Below are 18,063 nucleotides of genomic sequence, written 5' to 3' on the forward strand. Positions count from 1 at the left end.
TTGAAGAGCTGTCACTTATTGAATCAAGTTCTTTCCTATGCTATTTCTAATTCTCCCCTGTAAGGTAAATATTTATTATGCTAATTTTACAGGAGAAGAAAATCGACTATGGGGAAGTTAAGAAATGTTTTCAAGATCACATGACTAGCATTGAAACTCAGACCTGCTTAACTCCATACCCTCTCTTTCCACTACCACCATGGTATATTATGAATGCTTGTAGTCATCTCTGCCACTGCAAATTATGTGCTGTTATCCACTGTCTCTTCCCCTCAACTGTCACCTTTATCAGTTAAACAAAAACCCACAGCTTGGGAACCAACCTAGAGGATTTGAAAGGCACTCCTCCCTTTCCTGCTCTTTTATCCCCTCTTAAAATTATTACACTCTTCTCTTCTAGATAGCTTTTTTCCCTTCTGTCCAGCCTAGGTCATCATTATACTCTTAGAGAAAGATCTAATATTCTACTTTAGAAAAATATACATATATTTTTCTTTACATTAGAAATCTGTGAAAACCTTATATTAACTCTTAAATCCCTGGTTAAAAAAATTTTTAAGTTATGAGTTATAAAATCTTTCATAGAATTACTGTTTTATGTGAAACATCTGCAATAGTTTGGAACTTTTTTCTTTTTTGGTAATTTAAGCCTATAGTTGAATATTAGATGTTTTCATCCAGATTTTGTGTTATGGCTTAGTATTTCTAGACCAATCATTATATTTTTATTTTGATTCATTTTGGATTCCCATTCCCTATAAATTAAAGTCTACAATCCCTGTCATTTAAGCCTCAATTTACTTCCCACTTTTCCTCTTAGGGCACCCTATATTCCACCTTGAAAGTAACCTTTGTTCCCTACATATGCTAGGAACTGTCTCGTTTGCTGCCTTGACTCATACTAACTTCTTTCATCCCTGCTTCCATTAATGCTGCCTATTTTTAAAAGTCAGCTTAAATGTTACCTCAAACGTGAAACCATGCAAATGAAATGTTATCTCAAACTTGAAACCATGTTAATTTAAGGACGTATCTTTTTTGTTGAACTCTGGAGGGATTCATCTTTATACCCTTTCTTTGTCCTTTGAAAGGTCCCTTGCACATAGTAGGCACTGATATATTAATGATAAGCTATGTGAGTCAAATGTAAAGTATGGCAGCTATTTTAACATTATTACAGACATTTCCAGATACTTCTTTTTTTTTTTTTTTTTTTTTTTTGAGACGGAGTTTTGCTCCTGTTACCCAGGCTGGAGCGCGATGGCGCGATCTCGGCTCACCGCAACTTCCGCCTCCCGGGTTCAGGCAATTCTCCTGCCTCAGCCTCCTGAGTAGCTGGGATTACAGGCATGCGCCACCATGCCCAGCTAATTTTTTGTATTTTTAGTAGAGACGGGGTTTCACCATGTCGACCAGGATAGTCTCGAACTCTAGACCTCGTGATCCACCCGCCTCGGCCTCCCAAAGTGCTGGGATTACAGACTTGAGCCACCGCGCCCGGCATTTCCAGATACTTCTTAGAGCACTTAATAATTGTTATTGACTGCATTTCACTAAATAATGGTAGTTTAAAAACTGCTTTAGTTATATATTTGTTTTCTTTTTTTTTCCAAATAAGCAAAATCATGAGGAAAAATACCATGGCTTTTAGCTCTTGCTTTAAATACTAATTTTATACTTATTTATTGGATGTTTAAAATAGAAATTTTTATGTCAGTAACTTTATATCAGCCTAAATCTTTATATCAGTAACTTTAATTACATCTATTTTCCTACAATGTCTTATTTATATTACTCTCTCCAGAAGGGGTAAAAAAAAGTATAGTTACCACCAAAAGTTTTTAATTTGTTGCTCTTGAGACACTTCCAGTGTCTCAAAAAGAGAACTGGGCTAGAAGTCAAACATCCTGGATTGTAGTTCTTACTCTTCAATTGTTTTTACTGTAACTTTTGGCAGTACTCAGTCTCTTTGAAACCAAATTTATTTTACTGAAGATTTGAGGGAATTGAATTTAATAATTAAACTTGCAACTGTAAAAATTAGGCTGCAGTAATATTTTTTAAATGTTTAAACAACATCTGTAATCTCACCCTAAGATATTTTTTTCAGTTTTGCATGCTATCTTTCAGATTTGATTCTAAGATTCATTTCAGTGGTGAAAGACTGATTTGAAGTTTCATGCTTGTAGACCAAGAATTGGCAGACCTGAGATACGGTCTTTCCTAGATGGTTTCTACCAACTTGAAATAAGTCCCAGACCTCAATAAAGCTATTTTTTTTCATTCTAAATTATAAATAAGATTATTTGTTCTGCTTTTTCATTTGACCATCCTTATGAGGTTCTAATGACATTATAATACTTGGTATTAATAAATTATAGAGCTCTCAAAATGCCTGACTTGAAGCTAGAAAACTGGATCAGGTAAAACAAGAGACAAGAGCCATTTTAACATGATCATGATTATTTAGCCTTGGAAAAATAACTGGTTTGGTAGAGTTGACTGATGGATATAGTCTTTTGGGTACATTTATTTATTTTTCACCCCCATTTCAGAGAAACCTTAGGTCAGCTCTACTGAATGAAATGGTTCATGCACCTCATTGGTGAGTTGAATTACTATCTTTCCTATTATAATAATATGAATGAAATGGTTTGCATGACATAAAATGGAATTATGGGCTCCTGAAAAGTGGAAATCTTGTTTTAATACCATCTGCTTAGCATGAGACCCTTAAATAGTTGGGGCTGTATAAATTTTCTTGTTTTCATCTTGCGTTTTATTTTGAAAGGTTTACTTTCCTGCCACACAAACCTAATCTTTTTGTTACTCTGTATAAAGCGTACCTTTATACAATGGTGGGAACCTCTCCCACCATTGCTTCTTTCAGTGAATACTACCTCTTCCACCAGTGAGCTACATGAGTCAAATGTAAAGTATGGCAACTATTTTAACATTTTTACAGACATTTCCAGATACTACTTAGAGCACTTATATTGTTATTGACTGTATTTCACTAAATGATGGGTAGTTTAAAAACTGCTGTTCCACCAGTAAAGGCAGAGACTGACTACCTTTTATCTGTCTTTGTGTTCCTGGAACACAGCATAACAAGTGGCACATACTTATATTTTTAGTATGCAAAAATTAGTAGTGGTTATTAATTTTTCTTTAATTCAGAGTTTTTACCTTGCCTGTAACTGACATCCTAAAATTAGGAAATCACATTTTGTTTTATAATGTTACTAAAAATTTAAAAAGAAGTTTACTCTTAAGGTAAGTTTATATAAGCGTATTTCAATATTTGAGAGCAATTTAAAATACATCTTCTGCAGAAAAAGTTCTTAAACTGTTTTAAAATAACACATAATGGCAATTAGTTTTATCATGCGTGGTTTAGAAAGTGAACTTTACAAAATAGGAAGCCAGAGCTCAAATTATAAATATCTAGTGGTAAATGCAATCATTTATTTAGAGAGAATGTACAAACCTCAGATTGTGCAAAGAAAGATTTCCATGTGACCTCCACCAGCAAAGCTAAGTGGATGACTGGAAGGATTAGTTAGCTAATATAGACAAAAGGGTAAAAGGTATAAGGGAAAGTGAGTGGGTTTTTTTGTTTTTGTTTTGTTTTTTTTTTAAGGAATTTGTACTCACTTACTATCTAAATTTCCCATGATGGAAAATACTTACTTGCAATTGTCACACAATACAAAATCTTCTACTAAATGAACAAAATCCTATCAACAGAAGTGTGTGTATGTGTGTGTGTGTGTGCGTGTGTGTGTGTGTAGTTCTATTTGCATGTATTCTTATACAGCATAAGATCATTTCACCAAAAATATTATAAGTAAAATGTATAACAGATATTTTAAGGATGGGCCAGTACCTATATAGTTTTAGATTTTAGTATTTGGTAAAATAAAAGTCTAATAAAGTAATTTTGAAAGTCCATTTAATTTATAATAAAGATATGTGATTTACAAAATATATAAACCATCTTAACTATTGATATTTTAAAGTGACTTAGGTGCTATACTTAGATGTAAGAATTTGCTTTTATTTTAGGAGACCTCACATAATTCATATAAAAAGAGTATGTGTATCCATTCCTTCGCATATTTGAATTACAATGAGTTTTCAATTCAGATCTGTCACTTGTCTTGTTAATAGGGATCTCCTGTTTGGATAAAACTGATTTTTTTAAACACATAAAGTGAACCCTTAATACTAACCAGCATATGCATTTTAATTTCCTTTTAAAACTTAGTTGACTTTTTTTTTATATTTCTTTTAAATCATAGGAAAGTTTTGATTAAAATTAGTCTCCTTCCTATATACACAGCCCTGGAGCTTACCAGCAACATGACAAAAAGTTAAGAGTTTGCCAAAGCTAGAGTCATTAATCCTGTGCAACTAGAACATTATTTGATTACTTTATTGTCACCTTTATCCTGAAGCTTTCTTCTAAAGATAGAGTATTTGGAGGGAACTCTGTTTTTGGGATCTGGTGAGGCTGTTGGTGCCAGAGGAGCAATTATCCCCTAAATCAGATATAAACTTGGCACTTGAAGAGGACTAAGAGGAGCAATGTTATATGTTTGTATCTAGGTGAGGTTTCACATATTAGCCTCTTTGAAATCTTATGACACAATTTTTAAATGTCCAAAGAAATATAATAGAAAATTGTCATGTAGGTACACTGTATATTATTGATTGTAATTTTCAGATACACATTTTCCCAATTTCAACATCTCTGAAACTAGAAACTATCTAACAATCTAATAATTATAATTAGATTGGGAGTGGCTTGTCTTTCTTAGTGATACATGAAATAATGATGCATCTGTCCATCCATTCTATTATTTATAAATTTGGGTTGACAGAAATATTTCAGGCAGAGGTATAATAAAAGGAGATAATCTGATCCCTTAATTATTTTATGAGTTGGTCAATAGTCAGTTCTTTTGTGATTCATTCAGTTAAAAAGCACCTATTATTTCTAGGCGCTACGGTTAATAAACAAAGATCCTACCCTCACAGATCCTACCCTCATATAGTAGCCTGGAAAGACAATTAGTGAATTATAATAACACCATGTGTTATACAATAGAAGCAAAGGTGCTGGAATATACATGCCCTGAAGGAGGGTCCAATCTACTTCAGGTTGTCTCTTGAAAATGACATTTATCCAGGAATTGAGATCAGTAGCAGTAGTAGTGACTACTTATGCAAAGTCTCCAAGGAGACTTTAGAGTAGCTGGCACAATAAAGGGGCTGAAAGTAGCTCCATAATCTTGAAGATAGAAATACATGCAGTCATTTGCATCTCTTGATACTCTACTGTACTTGCTTTGAAGGCGAATACAATTCTCCAGTCACAGACTGCTCTGAATAGGCAATCTATTCTGACTCTAGCACTGTGGCAACAGTTTCAAAATATCTTTCATCTCAGTTTCTTAACATGAATTCAAGTACACTGTTTTATATTTCATACAACAGAAGAGTAGTGTAGGTAAAGAATAGCATTTTGGTCCCCAGCTTTTCTAAATATATTTTAAACATGAGCTACTTTATTAAAATATGTTAAGAGATGTGGACATTCAGCAAGTTCTAAATCTAGTGAGAAGTTTATTGGGTTGTAAGTGGAGGAACATGTTAGAGGAGCATCTATCTACTGTAGTCAGAATATCAGTGATAAGCTGTGGCCCAAGAGCTCATGCTTCAAAAGAGCTGGATAAGTGTTATGACAGGAAGGAAGAGAAATAGGTAAGATAGTGTAGCATATATACGTGTTTTGTGGTTACTCTCATTGCTTATTTACTAAACAAACAAAAATCCCCTGAATTCATTTCTGCCTTTACAAACATCACAGTAAGTAAGACAGTTTTCACCATTTTCAGCAATTCTGACAGTACATTGTCTGCTATTGGGAGTCATTCTCTGTTTTGAATAGGTGGCTGACTTCCTCCCCATATTCAGCCATCTCCCATCTCCTCACTGGACTTCATTTTGAATAGGAAATCTTGCCTATGAGAAAAGTCATAAAAGAAGACCCTTGCTTCTAGGCCAACCAAAATATTTCTAGGAAAGGGACATATAGCTTAATTAGGGGTAATTATATCTTTATATTCTTAATAACCAGAGATAGGAGTCTTATTTGAGTTATACTTACTTCAGCACAACTAAAAATCATGGAATTAAAAGATTGACTTGTATGATTAATGAGGTCATTATCCAAGTATTTTAAACAATTATGTTTGGATTTCACATTCAGAGGGATGAGCATGGGAGAATGAACTTATCTTTAGGCAGCCTATATAGCATATTATTTTAGAACATTAAATTTGAGGTCAGAGATATGAATTGAGTAGATTTGTCATTAGTTCTTCAACTTTGGACAAGTGAAGTTAACTTCTTAGTGCTGTATTTTTATTCTTCGTCTCTAAATATGGGTAATAGTTATAAATTTTTCACTTTTTTCTTTTCCTTTTTTCAAGACTAATCAAGTGGAGCAGTGAGGGTGGAAAAAGAACAAAATGACTGTGATCAATTAGTAAGCTTCATTTTTAGATGAAAATGAAATAATACATGCAAAGCTCTTGGCACAAAGCCTTGCACATAATACATTTTGGGGTTAAGTTGTGCTAGTTACTCTGTTATTGACTGTCTTGCCCTTTGTCCTGTGGAAGCTGGATCTTGCCATTTGGATATGGCCAATGGGAGGGCTGAGCAAGACATCAGATAGGAGGAAAGTGGGTATATTTATTTTCCCGACTCTTTCTCTTTCGGGCTTCAGTTTTGTCACTAGCTGACTGCATTCCTCTTTTTATGACTGCAACTCCAGTCTAATGGCCACCCTCCACAGCTAGAGTTCATAATCAAACTAACACTGCCACCATCTCAGGCCTAGGAATGGTCATGGGTTTTCTTCTCACTCTTGCTTCAGGTTCTTTTTTTTCCCACCATGGCTTGTGCTAGATGCTCCACCCTCTTTTCTCGTTCCTTTAAGGCCTCTCTAAACTGTCACTTTATGAAACTGTCTTCAGTTAAAATCCTTTATACGTGCCATTAGTTTATGCTGGGACTTCGACATACATAAAATCACAATATTTTGTTTAGACATAGGAAGAACATCTTTTTGAGGAATCATTTTTAGTAAATATTGTAAGGAGCTAATATGAGACACTCTAAATCTAATGGGAAGTTTATAGGGATGCTACTGGTTTGTTGTTCTGATGTAAACTCAGCTTTGAAAGCTGTAGAGTTTGTTTAGATGTCAGAGGGAGGTAGGAAGGAAAGGTGGAGTTCTTTTCTTGATGCATAAAGCAAGATCATTCTTCAGTGGCAGAATGAACATGAGGATTATGCAGAAAGGAAAGTGATTGGCTATAATGGACAGTTTATGCTTAAAGGTTGTGATAGGCAGAATAATGGTCTCCCAAAGGTATCCATGACCTAATGCCTGGAACCTGTGAATATGTTATCTTAGATGGTAATCAAGACTTGGAAGATGTAATTAAAGATATTGAGGAGATTATTCTGGTAGGCACATTGTAATTACAAGGATCCTTAGGAAGGTAGTAGGTTCAGAGTCAGAGAAAGAGATGTGATGATAAAGCAGAGTCAGGGGAAGATCTGAAGATTCTACCCTGTGGGGTTGAAGACAGAGAAAGGGGCCACAGGCCAAGAATGCAGGTGAAAACAAGGAAGCTGATTTTCCCCTACAACCTCCAGAAGAAATGCAGCTCTGATGACATCTTGATTCTAGCCCAATGAGACTTCTGACCTACAGAACTGCACAATAGTACATTTATGTTGTTTCAAGCTGGTAATCTGTGGCAAGTTGTTACAACAGCAATAAGAAACTAATGTAGGACTAGCAGGAGATAGAGAGAGGGTGTTGGATTAGGGCAGTCAGTTGAGAATTTTGGATTTTATCTTAAAGGCAACAAAGAACCACCAAAGAATTTGACTAAAAACAGATATAATGAAAACGATGTATTAAAAGGGTAGACAGGAAGTTGGGTTCAGATTGAATACAGAAAGATAAGCTTTACAGTAGTGTGAATGGATAAGTATGGTGATGAGTCCCCAGGTTACAAATGGACTCTGAATTGAGAAGTTTCCAAATCTGAAAGAGATTGGTAAGAAGAGCATAGAGAATATATAATGACTGATGAGGAATCAGCAAAGGAAAGCAGTCCAATTTCAGATCTCTCCTGTTGTGTTGCAAAATGGGCATAAATATAGCACACACAAGCAATCTAAACATTATAATTTAGAAATATGTATACATTTTTTAAAAAGTCTTTTCCTGGATTCAGCAACGTATATTTCAATAACATATATATGAAATTGTAACTTGCAAAATTTCTCTGTTATTTCAAGTTTCATTCTTGTCTTTTTAGAGGATATGCAAACCTTATTTCATCATTTCTCCTCTAGAGACTGCTTATTTGGTAAAATGAAAAAGGTACAACTTGAATACTTAGTAAACTACTGTATTCAGATTTTGCACAAAAACAACAAAATACAAACAAACAAACAAAAAACTGAGTTGGAGAGGAATCATAGGTCAAATATGTATAAAGAGTAGTGGCAGTAGCTGGTAAGTTAAACCACTCACTGGCCGTAATGCTGTTCAGCAGTTACCACTGTTTGGATTATTGGACGTTTCCTGAGTAGTGAGAAATGTTAGGATGAAAAGCCAGTAGCTCATTATTAACTCTTTTTATATCACCTCACTATGAAAAAAGCTCTCCTTGCTGATAATCAAATTCTAAATGATCTTTATAAAAGTTAACAATGCTTGGCCATCTAAGACAGGTCTAAACTGGCTAGCCCTACCCTATTTTTGGTAAAAATGTTAAATTAACTAGTACTGATAAGTATGCCAGCAGTAAAAACACTGAACAATTGAATATCAATGATATGTTGAAGTCAGCCATTAATTAACCTATTAATAAAGTGATTTTTAGCAGGGCTTCCTGGCTCAGGCCTGTAATCTCCATACTTTAGGAGGCCAAAACGGGCGGATCACGAGGTCCAGAGATAGAGGCCATCCTGGCTAACACGGTGAAACCCTATTTCTATTAACAATACAAAAAATTAGCTGGATGTGGTGGCATGCGCCTTTCGCCCCAGCTACTTGGGAGGCTGAAGCAGGAGAATCGCGTGAACCCAAGAGGCAGAGGTTGCAGTGATCCGTGATCGCAGCACTGCACTCCAGCCTGGGCGACAGAGTGAGACAACGTCTCAACGTCCCAACGTCTCAAATAAATAAATAAATAAATAAATAAATAAATAAATAAAATTGATTTTCCTTCACGCAAAACTTCTATCAATATACTACCCCGCCTCCTGCCGTCTTCAGTTTTTCACCATTTCAACTCCGACCCTCAATCCCAATCAGTAACTGGTAAAAAAGATCTGACCATGGGTTAATTATTGGGAAAATCTTAGAAAATACTATATTTCAACCTTTTTCTAAATTGGATACAACTTTGCATTTCCACTGTTTTTAAGTACCCTCCTGAAAAGTACACATTTATGTACAAATAACAATACTATCGTTTGCATCTTAAAATTAGACTGCACTGTGATATGGACAGAGAAAACGTTCACCATTCCTTTCTACGTTTCAAAATATCCCTTCTCTTGGGTGCTATTTAGAAACATCATTTTGTAACAAGCAGCAGTTTCGCCTTGCATCCCTGTCTTTTCTTGTTCTGCCTGGGAAGAGAACCTGAACAGTAGACAGCAAGAAAATGCAATAATGTCCACTCTAGAACAACCCGAGGGTAGAAGTTTTGCATGTAGATCAGGCGTCCTATAAGCATCACCCTCCCATCCCATGTCATAAAAAAGAGGGGTTGCAGGAGGACTTTAAGCAAAAAGTCCTAAAATACAATGTGTATTGTAAAAACAACTTTAATTTTAAAAGTCAATTCTACCTTGTAAAGTTTTCAGCGCTGCCTCACTCCTCCTAGCGTAAAGGACTTTGGAGAGACACCAAAACGAATTCACATCAAAACCAGAACACCAAACTCCTGCCAGCCCCGTTTCCTGGCCCGAGTACCTGGAGTGCCCGAAAGTGGATGGGCGCTCCCTCCTCCTCTCTGGCCCACGGCTCTGAGGACCTCCCTCCCCGCTCCAAGTCGCGAGCCCACGAGCAGGAGACGCTCAGAGAAAAGCGAGTCGCTCACCAGTGAGGAGCCAGCAGCAGGCGACAGCGACCCCTGGACGGGCGCGGAACCGGGGGGCCATGGCCGGAGCGGCCGCAGCGCCAGGGGGCCGAGCTGGTTCTCAGGACAGGACCTGGCAGGACCCGGCGCGGGAGGCGCGCGCTCTGGCTGGGCCACTCCGCCCGCGGCTGCGGTTCCCAGTCCTCTGTCCCAGTGGCAGCGGCGCCCAGGAGCGGGAGAGGAGTGATTTCCTGTGTTTTCGTCGACTGCCTCTAAATGCGCTCCACGCTTTTCACATCCCAGACGGATTGCCACATCGCCCGCCCCTTCGCGCTCTTGGTCTCTGAAATCCCGCTGGCAGCTTCCCAGGCGCTGTCCGAGACATGGACAAATAAAGCCAGCTTCGCGGGTCCGTGTTTAGGCGAAAGTCCACCGGCTGTGGAAGCAAACCTTAAAGGGACATCTGCCTTTCATTGACAGGATGATCCTGCCCTCCCGGCCAAACCCCCAAGGTGGTAGGAAGGCGGGTAAGGGCTGGACCTCGGGAGGGTGTCGCCAGCCCAGTGGCTCCGCCTTCACACCCCTGACTTCTCCGGGTCCTGGCAGGGAGGGCGCTTTGACAGTGCCTGGGCTCCCTTAAGGGGAGGCAGCTTTCCCGGGTCCATTGCGCAGGGGGATTAGGCCGTCTGTGAAAGTGCGAGGATCTGGAATCCCCTCCTTCCCTCTCCTGCGGACCCTTGAACTTCACCGTGAGGTCTTTTTGCACGAAAGGGGGCGTCCCCACCACCCCGACAGGCTCCACTGAGGGCTTTGCTTTTGCTTAATGTGGTGGCAGTGGTGTGTGTGTGTGTGTGGCGGGGGGGGGGGGGGGTTGTTGCTTCGTTTATGGTAATTCGTGGTTGAAGGGTAGTTGCAGATGAGCTTTTCTTTGAGATAACTATCGTAAGGGGAGACAAGGAGAAACAAGACGGAGGAAAAACAGTAGGAGGGAGAGCGAGAAGGGAAGAGAGGAAGAAAAGCAGCCACCTTGGAAATGGAATGTGCGGGGGCTATTTTGTTTAACTGAATTAGTATGTTTGTACGCTGGTAATTGAATCTAATAAAGAACTCGGGGCACTTATTTGTTTTCTTGCTTGAAACTTTTACGAGTAAAACTGCATTAAGAGTCCAGAAGTGTTTAGGAAATTGCAATGCTTCCCTTTCCTGTTGAGTCAAAAGCCGTATTCACCTTAACTTCCACCAATGCTTGCTGTTTTCAAAACAGCTGTGTCTTAGCGGTTTTGAGAATTTTAAAGCACAGAAAGGATGAGTGGATTTGTGTTTAGAGGAATCTGAGGAAACTAGTTCAATTCAATTCACTTCAACTCAACAACTAATTGAGCATCTCTAGCTGGCAGAACTAGGGCTAGGCAGGACAAGAGTGCCACCCAAAGGAGGGTCCCTTGAGCAGAACACAACACAGGTAGCACAGCACAGGTAACACGAGGGACAGGAAGGAGGAAGCCCACAGAGATAAGTGGATACATTGCCTGATTGAAGGAGTATTGAAGCAACTAAAAGCTGGAGAAGACAAAAGTTGAAAAAGTTTAATGAGAGTCAAAAATTGGGTGGGCAGAACCAAGGAAGTTGAAGGCCATCAGATCGCACAGTATTGACCCCTTAGCCAAGAAATTCCTTTTCTGTGATGTATCTGAACTGATACATAAAAATCCTGTTCTCGCCTGTTTTTAGTTTTTATAATGTCATTTCTCAGTTCTGTCTTCAAATTTACATAACTAAGTCTCCAGAAAAATTGTATTGTGTTGGGTCACAGTTCAATCCCATTGGACTTTACTTAAGTTCCTTTGTTTGTGTTCAATGCTCTTATATCTTGCCAAGGAATTCATTTCCTGTGTACATCTCATTTCCCTGTCGGTAGTATCAGTTATGCCTTATGCCTCTCAGTATGACCCTCTGTGCTTTGAATAGTAACCAATAGATATTGATTAATGCATAGACATTTAAAAATCATAGTAAGTACTTTCGCAATGATATTTCTCCAAATTGCTTAGTTTTCAAAAATATATAATACTGTGTCTACATATACACAAACCTATGTGTATGTATGTGTACATGTATGTACAGCATATGCATATGCAAATACATATATGACATTTTAGCAAATTGCAATATATTTTATTAGAAAACAAAAAGAAATTATAAAATATTGAAATAGAGTTAACATATAATATGTTCAAGGTTACAATTACTAAAAAATTTACCTTTCTTTTGGGAGCTAGTACATAATTTTAATTTTAATATTCTTTCTTCTAGGACTTACAAATTATTGATGATAACCATCACTAACAGTGATATTGTTACAATTAATTTTCACTTGTTACAAATTATGGTAATATTTATGAATCTTTTTATGTCTAATCAATACAAATATAGAGGCTGAGAGATAACTATTGTTGGATGATTAATTTCAGAATCAGTACTTATTTTCTGAACTTCAATAAACCCAAATACAAATAAATGTCAAGCCAGATATTTTCTTTTTTTTTTTTTGAAACGGAGTTTTGCTCTTGTTACCCAGGCTGGAGTGCAATGGCATGCTCTCGGCTCACCACAACCTCTGCCTCCTGGGTTCAGGCAATTCTCCTGCCTCAGCCTCCTGAGTAGCTGGGATTACAGGCACGAGCCACCATGCCCAGCTAACTTTTTGTACCTTTAGTAGAGACGGCATTTCACCACGTTGACCAGGATGGTCTCGATCTCTCGACCTCGCGATCCACCCGCCTCGGCCTCCCAAAGTGCTGGGATTACAGGCTTGAGCCACCGCACCCGGCAAGCCAGATATTTTCTTAACCAATTTTATTCTGACTCACAGAAAGACATGTCATTGAGTAAGTACATGCCATTGAGTAAGGATTTAGAGAAGACAAAAAAACCTGCCCAGAATCAGAAACTAGTTATTGATACAAGACATTTGATGACAAATGTTTAACTTCTAGACTTTACGCTACATACTTTTCTATGTATGTCTCTTTAAATTAGACTTGATTGGTCAGATCTGTTTTAGGGTTTGGAAACATGAGTAGGAGCATGAACCTTATTGTGAACTGCACACACTTCTTATGAAAATCTAATGGTTTCATCTGGGGGTCACCATCTCCTGTCACCCCCAGATGAAACCATCTAGTTGTAGGAAAACAAGCTCAGGGCTCCCACTGATTCTGCATTCTACATTATGGTTAGTTATAATAATTATATATACTATATATGATGAATATTATATATTCATCATATATATAACATATGATATATATAATGAATAATATATATATCATTACATATACATATAATGAATATATAACATTCATTATATATTCATATATATAATGAATATTATATATATAATACATATAATGAATATAATACAACTAACCATATATTATACATATAATATATATAATGAATATAACTAACCATAATGAAGATATATTATATATAATGAATATATACATTGATATATATTATTATATATACTGAAAATTCATATAAAATTCAAGCACATTACATCCATTGTGCACTTTATTCTAATATATATATTCATTATATATCATAACGTAATTATAATAGAAATAAAGTGCACAATGGATGTAATGTGCTTGAATTATCCTGAAACCATTCCCCCGACCCCCCATCTGTGGAAAAATTGGCTTCCATGAAACCGATCTCTGGTGCCAAAAAGGTTGGGGATAGCTGCACTAAGAGATTAGAGGCTAATAATTTGGAACGTAGATGTCTATGAAATGAGAAAAGAGTAATTGAGATTATTAACTAATAATTTCAAAAAGAAAAACATGCTTAACACCAAAGTATTCTTCTTGGAGTTAATCTAATATACTGAATAAGGTAACTAGAGTGAGTAAGGTTCTGAAGTTCTACTGCCTGGACTCAAGTCCTAGAACCACATATAGTAGCTGTGTGATTTGGGAAATATCATCAAGTTTATCTAAGCCTCAGTTTCCTCAAATGTAAAGTGGGAATGAAAATACTGTACTACCTCTGTCTGAGCATTGCTATGGGGATTAAATGAACTCAGCCTGTGAGCATTTAGCACAATGCCTGGGTTAAAATAAGTGCTCAGTTAGCATGAATCACTCTTCTCAGTAAATCGAAACATGGATATTATATAGACCATGGAAACAGGGCAGGCTCTGCGTGTGGTAGACCTTGTAATAAGTGATGTAATTTGATGGCCATCAGAAGAGGAACTTTAAAGTCTGCCTAAAAATAGCTCCATCAACTCCTATTATTGTTTCTGGAATCCTCACTTTAAAAATATTTACCTTGGATTAGGGAATTATCTTGAAGATATTTCTGCAAAATGGGTATGCGCAAAGACATCAGAACGCATTATAACATTCACATGAATTTGTCTTTCAAATTGCTTGGCTGTCAGAGGGTTTTTTTTTTCTTTTAATGTTTTTTACAAGAGAAGAAAATTCCACTAAAAGATTGGGAATAGAAGAGGTTCTAGAACTCTGTGTCTAATGTATGCCAGGGTTCTCTAGCGGTAAGATTATAGGTTCTCAAAGCCACAGGATAAATAAGCTATTCCCACCTGGGTAGGGGGGTGGTGCTGATTTTACTCAATAGTAAATAATTTAAAAATTGTTGTTTGCTAAAATAACAGATTTGCATAAGAAAGATTTTAAAATTATGTTTTTTTTTATTTTTTAAAGTCGAATATGAGATTTTAAAATACATTTTAAGGTAGCACCAAAGTGTAATTTTACCCCAACCCCATCCCCTCCACTCTCAGGTAGGGGTAGGTGGAAGTGTCTAGAAGTACTTATACTTTTACAAAGATTTTATGAAGACTTGGATTTTTAAGTTTTCCCATGTAAGTACTCAGGGGAATATATCCCAAAACAGTGGGGCTAACTCACAAAGCTAACTCACATGGACAACTTAGTCTAGTTCAATAATTTTAAATTTTCTGGTATGTATTGGGCTCCCGGGCTATGTTGTGAAGAGGCAAAAATGGATAGAACAGTTGTTATTCTACTGCAAATCTGCTGTCCATTAATTTCTTTCACTTGTAACTAGGAACAGAAAATAAGTAGTTTTGTCCTGAATTGTACGATTGGCATATTTCATTTTAAGCCTATTAAATTAAGCTGTCTAGTGAAATTATCCTATTAGTTTTTGTTGATATACCTTGAAGACCCATGATTGCTTCCTCTCTGACCAAAATAAAGTCACGGTGATATGGAGCTTAAACTTCACCATGAGCCAACCATTTGTTTTTTGTTATTACGTAATATTCCTGTGTGTTTTTTCACTTAAAATATAAAATAGGTGTTTCTCCCTCCCCATTTCCTGAAAAAGCCTGTGCCAGAAACCTTGTCCAAAGACATTTGGGCAACTGGTACTTAAGAAAAAAATAATAATTTGACTTCAGAATCCTGGTGAGGAACAGTTCTCAACACTATGGGAAACTTCCCTAGATGTACTGGCAGACTTCAACATGAGTGACATACCAGAGCTGCGGAAGAGGAGGGTGTACCGGGTGGTGCCCTGGCAGGAATGTTCAATTCGTGGCATTCCATGACTCAGAATAACAACCACTGATGAGCAGTAACATTTTAGCTGCGTTGCTAGGTCCCTTAATTTGAAATATGACTTAATTATATTTTTAGCTGTTATGCAATTCTAGGATCATTTGAACAGGTTGATTTAATTATTTCTTTTAACTAATTGGTAAAAAGTTAAAGTAAGTGGACTCTAAAATTTCAGAATTACAACAAAATCTATTTATTCATATTTCAAACCAAGAAGACTGGCATTTCTTGTGGTAGGACTGGTTCCCTAAACACATGTGTGGGGAAATACCCTTTATCTTTAATACAAAATAAGTGCATCAAGGGAAGGGAGTCTATTATTTCACTCTGAAATAATAACACTTCAATAGCTTGTTTTACAATAATGTGCCCCTTTTTTATCTTCTCTACTAGACCATAATCTATACAGTGATAGTCAATTGCTAATATTTGTTCTCTGCAGCATCTGCACTCATGTAATGCACTGAAACACTTACAAAGTTACTTCTGTGCAGGAGGAAGTCTCAGGTCCTGTGGAATCAGAGATGCTGAAGTGCTAGGCCCTAACCTCAAGAATATTCACAGGCTTCTTAGAGACATATACATAGAATGATCTAATTGCATCTGATCCCTATAATAGAGAATAAATAAAGTCGAGGCTTTCAAATAGTTGAAGGCACTGAAATTTAACCCTGCAGGGAGTGGGCAGGGGATTTTATAGGTGGAGAAAAAGGTAATGGACATTCTATACAGAGGTAACATGACAATAGATGAAGAGACTGAAATCGAATTCAAGAAAAGTGAATAAAGCTGGGACCAGACTGGAAAGGATCTTAGAAAGACACCAGGGAATTTGGGCTTCTTATAAGCATAGAATATTTTCACAGTTCTGATTGACATATGCAAACAATTTTTTTTTTTATTGGTGCTTTTGTTTTTCTCTCTTTGTTTTCTGAAGTGGCTTGATTTAATCTTACTTTTGTAGTAGAGGAGATGAAATATATCATAAGCAAGAAGTATTCTGTGAAACTTTTATACCATGAATTTTAATATAATGCCTTCTATAAAGAAATGTATTAATAATTATCAATAAATAAAATTATAGGCATTAGCAGCATAAAGCTATAGAATTGGACATTTGTCTCTGATGAGAGAGCATAGCCTAGAAGAATCATCTTTGGTGATTCTTTAAAAATTTGAGGAAGATAAAAATGAAGCAACTTGTAATGGTGCTCAAAAAAGCTTTAGACACTTTAGTTGAACAACATATAATAGGTATTTAAACATTAGTAAGTGTTTGCCACCAATGTTGGCCATTTTAAGTTTTTTAGCAGAAGGCAAAGTAAATTATTGGGATGGAGGGGCCATTAAATCATTATCATCTACGTCTTGTTTTGTGGGGTAGGGACTGCTTTTGAAGGCCCTTTGTGATTAGAGGAGATCCTGGAACTCTTCCTGAAAAATAGCCATGACTAGTTGATTGCTCCCCAGAAAAGGAAAGTGTAGGCAGCAAAGAGGATAGGGGCAGATTGGGAATAAAAACCACTAAAGACACCAGGGTAAAGCAAGAATGAAGAGTCAAGTGTGAGCCGAAGAGGAAGCACTGTAGAGCAAAGTTTGGACCAGAAGTTTTGAAAAGTTTAAAATTAAGGCTGTAAATATCAAGATTGGCTCAGTTGTTTTTTTTTTTTTTTCTCCTCCAGTGTGGACCCAGATATGCCACAGAGCATATGCCTTCTGTAAAGAAATGTATTATTATTTATTATCAATAAATAAAATTATTGATTTTAGGGGAAGAGTTTTAAGAATCTACCATGAAATTAGGGCTAAATATATCTGAGCCATAAAAATAATATAATAGGTACTTATAATATTAACAAGGCTAATAGTAAAATGAGAATAATATTAATAAAACAATTATATGATTATACAGAAGGGAATATCTCAAGGTCATAAAAAGAAGAGTTATAAAACAGGAAACTATTTTTTAGGACTACATTTCTCTCTCAAGTTCCTAATATTAAGAGATAATTCAGTGTTCCCCTCCTCTCCTCTTTTTTTTTTTCTGGAGCTGATTAAAAATAAAATTAATTCCTGCTGAGAAGAAAAGAAAAATGGAAGATTACATGGCCAAAGAGTGAGTTTTGCTTTCTTCAGGAGCTATAGAATGTTACTGAACACTTTGGGATGAAAAAGAGTATCATAAAGGATGGGAATGAAGAGAAATTGATGGATCCTGGAATGGAGGATCTGGACCTAGAGAGACTGCAGAAAAGGGCAGA

At 36.7% G+C, this 18,063-nt stretch overlaps 1 protein-coding gene and 1 long non-coding RNA gene across 2 annotated transcripts in view; both read right to left on the minus strand.

Moving 5' to 3' along the window:
• Positions 1-10,711, minus strand: part of ITGA1 (integrin subunit alpha 1) — a 172,953-nt gene extending 162,242 nt beyond the window's left edge. Inside the window, exon 1 of the mRNA XM_010336618.3 lies at positions 10,209-10,711. Coding sequence (XP_010334920.3) covers positions 10,209-10,269 — 61 coding nt within the window. The 5' untranslated portion in view covers positions 10,270-10,711. The remainder of the gene's footprint in view (positions 1-10,208) is intronic.
• On the minus strand, positions 1,192-10,202 carry LOC141581244 (uncharacterized). The gene is made up of 2 exons (XR_012513758.1): positions 2,898-10,202; positions 1,192-2,866 (listed from the first exon to the last, which is right to left on the minus strand). It is a non-coding gene; the product is annotated as an uncharacterized LOC141581244 (long non-coding RNA).
• Positions 10,712-18,063: the final 7,352 nt, after the last annotated feature.

This window comes from Saimiri boliviensis, chromosome 1, assembly GCF_048565385.1.
Source record: "Saimiri boliviensis isolate mSaiBol1 chromosome 1, mSaiBol1.pri, whole genome shotgun sequence".
NCBI classification, from domain to species: Eukaryota; Metazoa; Chordata; class Mammalia; order Primates; family Cebidae; genus Saimiri; species Saimiri boliviensis.